Raw genomic sequence first — 8,372 nt, forward strand, 5'->3', positions numbered from 1 at the left:
GCATAATAATTCTGTTGCCCACCAGTGAGCAAACAATGCAAAACTCGTTCGATCATGCATGGCAGCTAGCTAGCTACTTATATAACTTCCTCTTCCTTCTCGATCTCGATCGATATATCGGTCAGAAATGAGCTGCCAAGCATGGCGATCCGCGATCGATCCATGACCAGCAATTCATCATCAGCTAGTAGCCTGACCTGGCATTGGCATCAATCTGACACCGTCGTATAGAGGGATCATGCGATGCAATGCAAATCAAACCGAATATAACCATCCCCGGAAAAGTTATCTGCCGCAAAAGTGATCACGTTGCAATAAGTTGCATGACATGTTCCATGCATATGCGTTGCATTCGATCCATTTCGGAGCAAATCGAAAGATCACGGAGCTAGCTAGGCCGTTTTGGTTTTGGTCTTACGTATGTACGAGCCGGACGACGTCGGCAGCGGCAGAAGCACACGGATAATTGCCATGTCGCGCGCGGCAGTGCGGTGACGCGATCCGCCGTCCCGACGCGCTCGGCGTCACGCGCGCGGCGGCGCCCAGCGGACTGGGAGTGCTTGACGTCGACGTCGTCCGGGGGGCCCCCGTTTCGTTTTAATTTTTGCCCGATGCATCGTGATCTCGATCGATCCATCCCGGCCGGGCTGGCGAAATCAACACGAAACTGCATGCAGCGCATATGCGGCGTGCGTACGTACGTCTCCATTGCTCGCGGCCGGCCGGAGGCGTAGGGCGCGCGCTTCTTCCCGGCCGGGGTGACGACACGGAGCCATGGGCGCCGTGGCAGGTGGCCGGGCGGCGGACAAGCGCACGGCGACACCGGCAGGTGTGGGGGCGGGCGTGTTCTTTCCTTGTGTCCGTCTCGTGCAATCCAGGCGCGCGGCCCATGCCGCGCGCGCCAACACCTCGCGCGTACGTTCCATCACGCAACAGGGTCGTCGTCGTCCATGCGGATGATTGCCGCTGCGCCAAGCGCCCGTACGTGACAAGGGCAACGGGGCGAGGCGGCTAGCGGGGGAGGAGGAAACGGGCGGGCCAGTTGATAGATGGCGGACGCGTGGGCCTGCCGCTCGCCCGACCGGCAGTGGGTTGATGGAACTGCAGGATTGGCAGTGCTAGCTATACTTGGTATTCAATCCATCCTAAAATAAATAAACCAATACAAAATATAACACATTCTAATACTACAGATCTAAATATTTCTTATTCAGATCATAGTATTAAATTGTGTTTATATTTCATACTAGATTGGTTTATTTTGTGACCGATGAAATACCAAAGTTCTCGTTACATTCCTTCTAGAATGCAGATCATACCTTAGCTTATTCTCATTCTGCTGGTCTATGCAGAGCCCTCGAGAAGTGATCTAGAAGAGGAAACAGAGCTAGACGCAACTGTCGCGAAAACGCATGCCATGCCGGCCGTATGCGATGCACGGTACGGGACGAAACGTTCTTCGTCTTCCCTTGCTTAGTTGCTTTGCTTGAGAATGGATAACCGGTGATGCGCACACAGCATTGTCACGCTTCCCATGAGGCCATGATTGGGTAGGCACGCGTAGCCATCGTCGTAGTCTGCCCGGTTGTGAGCTGAGGCGCGGACGGACGTACGACGCGCGGTAGCAGCCAGCCTCGTGTAGCTTTCGGCGTCGTAGCCTCGTGCAGTCGTCGCGCCAAGTCGCGCTCTCACTCACCCGTCACCAACGCCGGTGGGGGCTTCGGCAGTTCGGCGAGTGGCCGCCGCAGCTACATTCCAGTGTAGCCGCGCGCTCACTTGTAGTACAAATAAGTGGGTACTGGGTAACCCGGTGTGCCGATTCACTTGCACATTTAATCCCGTCATGGTCTACCCTGTTGTTGAGTGAACACATCGTGCAGTAGTACTGGAGCTGTGGAACATACGTTTCCATGCCCTACATGTGCCAGTGCCTCTTGATCTCAGGCTTTCGTCATTTCGTTGGAGAAGAAGTAACCCTTTTGGTAGATCATGAGAAGCAGTTGGTGTATTTTCCAGCTTCGAATTAACTTCTACGAGTATATAACCACAGATTTAGAATCTGGTGAGAATTAATTTAGTTGGAAGCTCTCTCATATAGGTCTGTAATCTGAATTCTCAAACACTATCCACGGGCCGGCCACTGGTTACAAGTTACTCCACTACCTGAATACCTGCATTGCCGCACTAGCTACCGCAAGTTACAGGATCATGATAACATTTAGAAACAGTTCATGCATCAATGATAAGCGCATCACGGCATCAGAGTGGCACATAGCACTAACAGAGCTAGCGCAAACTGGAATCCAGATAGGAAAATCCAAGGAGGAAACAGTTAGAACCTACTTTTGTAGGCACTGAAGAAGCGAAGAGAGTAGGGTGTTTTTGGTGGGTTTCAGTTATCCACAACATGGGTGCATTTTATGTACATTGGCCATGTTTGATTCGATAATATGCTTCAACAGAGATATGACGATAATCATATGAAACAACCAAATAAAACAACGCAATACCAACCATGGTACTTAATCATCATCGTCCATGCAAAGGAAGCAACATCTCGGTGTCGTTAAATGGCTTAAATTATGCTCGATGCCTCTCACAAAGTCACAAGTGGAAAGCAAAACATTTCTCAAAAATAAAATTCAGAACAATTGCGAAACTGACGACTAACTCAGGTTTAGTGAAAAGAACAGAGCAACCAGATCATCTTTTAGACTTTATGCAATACATGAGTGCTATTTTGTCGGGCAATTTGAAGGTCGGAATTGAAAGAAAACGAAACTGCTTACGTGTAGTGCACAAAGGGTTTCTTTGATGTCAGGTCAGGGTGAATGTCAGTAATAAGAAAAGTAATATCAGATTACAGAGATTTTTTGACTATCAACGGAGCTAAAATCTTGCACTGATGTACTTTCATCATAAGCTGTATTAAAAGATACATCACCTACTACGTGCATAAGAGTGATTTAATCGGCAATCATTAGTGATCAGTTCAACTTATAAGTTGCTGAAGATTTAGTGTCGGTATTATGGACAGCATGGAGAAAAGGAAACAGCAACCAATAATGTGGCAACTCAGCTTCATGAACAGGGATGCTTTATCAAACCCAAAGCTTGGATAAATATATTTGGAAGTTAGTAATAACTTGAACTCAGCAGAATGGCATCTCACATTAGTGGGACCTACGATCCTGATGGTCCAAATGTTCACAAAGTTGGTTCGAATATTCAATGATTCTGAAAGGGAGTGTGCTTAAATCACAAGGAAGCAAACTTATAATATTGCGACAAAATTGATGTATCTGTTCATCTTGCATCATATGGCCGAAAGTTTGCTCAGTACCATAAATTACAGACATTGGCTAATATGTAATATGTTTAAGAAATTGTAGCAACAGTCTTTAAAAAGGGAATATTTGCAGCTTCTTTTTTTTATTAACAAGCATAATGACAAACCCAATTTCACATAATGGTCAACGATTCTAATGGCATTCTCCATTTTCATGCTGAAGAGAGCTCACCTTATAAGCAATGTGCTTAAAGGTCCCCAACAATATGGTCTGCCAACTCAATCATGTACATTGTTCAGAAGCGAAAACTCAATCAATCATATACAGACACACCTCTGGAACCTGTTCACCTAGATCCTCTCGGATAGCCAAGTCTCTCCTAATTACTAAGAAGAAAGGTCACCACATGATAAGTCGATCAGAACAGCATGTCAGTTAAACTTCACATCAATTTTTTTTTTCTAAAGAGAGAGGGCGCACATGTCCATTCCGTTTGTAGAATATTATGTATTTGAGAAGCATAACTGACTTTAGAATTGTAATAACCCTCGTGGTGAAGCAAAAGATCTCATCCGGCAAACAAACATTGTCTCTAACAAATACAGAACAAATGGTAATTTGATGGTCACATGCCATAATTGTAGTATCCTGATGTCTGTATATTGTGGTTATGCATCTGTCTAAGTAGTTTTTATTGTGCAAAAAACTATATAAATCCACTTAATCAATTAGAAATTGCAATCCAACTGAGCCTTCCAGTAAGTAGATATTCATAAAGAACGCGTCGTTGTGGGGATGCTTAAAGTCCAGACATACAAGAATCGAAAGAACTCCCGTTCATCAATCTTAAGTGATCACTGATCAGTTCACTATCCTAAATTCCTGATGACTTGTAATGGTCAGAACTAACTTTTAGATAGCATAATGGTACCAAACATAAAAATGAATAGCACCGCTAATACCTTTTTAAAACCCATCTTTTTCTTGGGCCTGCTGCTTCCTCCCTCATCTGTTGGCCCATTAGTGCAATTGTTCTCGGCCTAGTTGGCATTCTAGAGGATTTCATTCCTATAGAAAATTTTCCTATATAGCCCATTTAATCAAAGGAATAAATCCTATGGAATCCTATAAAATTCCAATGGAATGCCTAATGTCATGCAAGTTTTTGAGGAAATCTAACATAAGGTAGAACATCATGGAAACTTTTCTTTGAGTCTTTATCTTTCCTCTAATTCCTGCGGTCCAATCGAAGAGTCATTCATGTGTTTGCAATCCTCCATATCAAAATCCTACGTTTTTCCTATTTCTATGTTTTCTCAATCCTGCGGTTCAAAGGGACCCTAAGACAGTTTTCTTTATTTCCTTTTGACTTTAGCGTGCGACATTTTACCCTGTATTTTCACCTGCTTGAAAATTCACTGCAGAATGGATACCGTGCTGAGACGTGTCAACATTTTACCCTGTATTTTACCCTGCTGAAAGCTTCTATTATTTCAACTATGTCAATGCTTTGGTCATTCAGTGGTCATGAAGTGACAAGCACCCTCGATATGTTAGTACCAAAATGGTTAAAAGTGATTATTTTTCAAGAATCTATCAGTTCTTACTGACGATAGATGATATTCATGTGATCATGTCCATTTAGACACGCCCTGACGCAGTCTTATTATCAATGTCTCAATGTAGGTGAAGCAGCACTGAATCCCATTAAATTGGAATTTGAGGCACCCAAGAAAAACAGAACTCAAACCATTTATTTTTCAAAAAATAGTTTTAGCCTGGTAACACACATGCAATTCAGAGGGGATTCTGTTTCCGACCTCACCAAGAGAGGAGCTCTCGTTCATACAGGCAGTATCAATCAGCTAGTATTTCGTAACCAAGAAAATATTCCTTGAAATATGTAAATTGTTTCCCAGGGTCGCCAGTGACTTTACATCTATCTTCATGAGTCATGACTAGACTCTAGAGAAAGAACTATTGCATATAAATCAATAGCTGCACATAAACTTGTGTTTTTTGGCACTTCATGTGTTGTTTGTCCCTATGACTCGCTATAGATTAATGCCAACTAAGAAAGCCACTGATTAACCGATATTTCCAGTTGACCAGAAAAGTATCAACCTTACATCTTATCATAATCATCATCATTTCTGGAATGTCTTACTCACCGATAAACTATTAGCAACAAAAGAAATGCCAGATATTTCAGCAGCAACAAGTGGTAATCATACGAAAATTGTTTGTGTGTGGTATAATTCTAGCTTTACTGAAGAAAGTATGATGTATAGTTTATAGTTTATCAGAGTGCCTTACTTTTACAGCTACAATTTAACCCATGACCTTTGGGCGCCATCCAGCAATGACATCCTCTTGCAGAGCTATAGTCTTGACAAATGAATCCATTGAAAAGATAGTCTGCGATTCAAATACTTCAGTTAGGATAAAATGTCCGAAAAACCATCATCCTTAGTATTTAGTAATATGCCACAAAAATTGGAAGTGAAAAGTAACTGGTTTATGAAGTTGACACATTACATATCGCACTAAAACTATCAGTATAATTTCACTGAAGGGGCACAGGACAGTTTGTGCAGGGGTAACATGCAACATGCATTGAGCATAACAGGGACATCACTGCTACAAACAAATTGGGCTTGTGTAAAAATTCAACTCCAAGTAAAGGTAACCCATAGCTTTGGAACTATGGATCATACTTCCAGCTAAGTGCCTTAAACAACCAACTAATCATATTTTCAGAAAACTGATTGCACCAATAAATAAATAGATAAACAGTATACCTTCATATATTTTTTCACATGTGAAAGTGAATCTGGAACAGACCAATTCTTATAGTGACCTAGAGCTATCTCCATGTGATATAGTTTGGGGGCAAGAGAGAGATCAGCAGCAGATATTGTTTCACCGTTAATAAATGGACCCTGCACCAACCGACATCTTAGAACTAGTACATTTTACATTTCAGCTAAGTTACGGTGAAACAAATATGAACTGCAAAAACAGCAAAGCCAACATAATTGACATTAGGCCCACTTACATTGTCTTTTAGATAGCTATCGAATGAAGTCAGCTCACTAAGCAGTGCCTGTTCTGTTCCATCATTCGGATCTTTGCTTTTAAGGAAACCAATAAAGGTGGAAAATATTTTTGACCCGCTGTAAAGAAAGTTGTTCCCAATGGTTAGGATGCTAGTATGGACAACAATGTTGTATACTAAATAACACCATAGAATTGTTTTTTTTTAAAAAAAAAAGTGATCACAGATTTTTTAAGAAATACATTCGATCAATGTTACGCTTTACTACAATCGGGATGTGTCAGGTGCTATAATTTTAACCTTAGAATACCAGGTCAGATTTATTACTAAGTAAAAGAAGTTGGCTAACTCTCACGATCATGCTTATACCAGGTTTGAAAGGCCAATTCTCAGTAGATGGTCTTGGATTATATAATATTCTTATTCAGAGGGTAACGAAAAATCTTCAACGCATAGTTATGGAATCCTTCTAGTTTTTATATGACTGTCACTAGTTTCATGTAGTAACTATTAAGGAACGCATTTAGTGAAACACTTACACTGAAGCCTTTTCTGGAGGAGTTGCCAAGGATGGTTCAGGGTACTTCTCTTCTATCGCTTGTGTAATAACATCAGAATCAGCAACCCATTGTTCCTCAAGCTTGACAATAGGCACCTTACCTTCTGGGCTAATTTTCAGAAACCTGGTAAGGCAAGAGAAAAGCATGATGGGCATGGAACTATCAACCAGCGCAACAGCCACAACAATCTGAAAGGCATGTTTCGCATCCAGATATATACCAATCAGGTTTGTTAGCGAGATCAACTAGTTTTATATCATACGGAAGATGCTTCTCCTCTATTGTCAACAACACTCTCTGTGTGAAAGGACCTGTGACAAACATAGCAAATTCATCTCAGAATGATGGAACCTTTTTCAACATGTTAGTACATAAAAAATTTGCAACGCAACTAAATTCTCAGCTGTAAAATTGCGCTTCTAACAACATGTACTCCGTGTCGTTAAAATGTGGCATACTGACATTGCCAACATGTTCTTTTACCCTAATCAATCAGATACCAATGTTAATTTGGCAGGCAGTGTGTTCTGCATTTTAATTTAGTAGCAGTTGCGCAAAAATTTAGGCGGTGTGTTCTGCATTCTGATCAGACAAAATTGTGCGTTAGAATGTGAAACAATTTTTGACTGCATTATGTCGCACAAACCGAGTATAGCTCTGCGCAAAGTGAATTGACAGCCAATACCACCTACTACCTCCATATTTTAATGTATGACGCCGTTGACTTTTTGTCCAACGTTTGACCATTCATCGTATTCAAAAAAATTATGTAATTATCATTTATTTTATTATGACTTGATTCGTCATAAACGTTCTTTAAGCATGACATAAATATTTTCATATTTGCACACAAATTTTAAATAAAACGAATGATCAAACGTTGGTCGAAAAGTCAACGGCGTCATACATTAAAATACGGAGTGAGTACGTTACTAAATTCATCCAGCGCAGTTCGTTCAAAAAAAAATTCATCCAGCGCGCGTTCACACATAGAGATGGATAGGGAGAGGGCTCACAGTCGCCGAGGCGGTCGGGGACGGTGAGGGAGGCCTTGGCGCAGACCTCCAGCGGCTCCGCCGAGGCGCGAACCGTGAGTAAGGCCGCGCGGCGCGGCGCCGAGCCGCGTGTCGCGGGGAGGAGAAGGAGGCGCCTGCCGCCGCGTCGGAACGTGGTGGCGAGGAGCGCCGTCGCCGAGGAGGAGCCGCCGCTCGTGGCGGTCGTAGCGGAGGTGGTGGTGCGGAGGAGGACGGCCATGCGTATCGGCAGCTCGCCGGAGCGGGCCGGCCTCCGGTGGTCGGGACGGGGACGGCGGTGAGGGGAGGCCGCAGAGGAGGAATCTTTTTTGAAAAAAAAAAAAACTTATCTCCTCGGGCGAGGCGTGTATGGTGGTGGCCTCGCGATGCGAACTGTAGCAAAAAATCGCCCTCCTAGAGGGCGGCAGGGTGCCGCCTGCAAATTTCGCAA

General features: G+C 43.0%; 1 protein-coding gene across 1 annotated transcript; it reads right to left on the reverse strand.

Annotated features, from left to right (window-relative positions):
• Window positions 1-5,161: 5,161 nt before the first annotated feature.
• Window positions 5,162-8,372, reverse strand: LOC127776011 (probable glutathione S-transferase DHAR2, chloroplastic). Its single transcript, XM_052302334.1, has 6 exons — window positions 7,925-8,372; window positions 7,129-7,219; window positions 6,888-7,031; window positions 6,349-6,466; window positions 6,092-6,232; window positions 5,162-5,708 (listed from the first exon to the last, which is right to left on the reverse strand). The coding sequence occupies exons 1-6, from the start codon at window positions 8,160-8,162 to the stop codon at window positions 5,622-5,624; spliced, it is 819 nt and encodes a 272-aa protein (XP_052158294.1). The 5' UTR covers window positions 8,163-8,372; the 3' UTR covers window positions 5,162-5,621.

Source organism: Oryza glaberrima, chromosome 6 (genome assembly GCF_000147395.1).
Source record: "Oryza glaberrima chromosome 6, OglaRS2, whole genome shotgun sequence".
Lineage (NCBI taxonomy): Eukaryota > Viridiplantae > Streptophyta > Magnoliopsida > Poales > Poaceae > Oryza > Oryza glaberrima.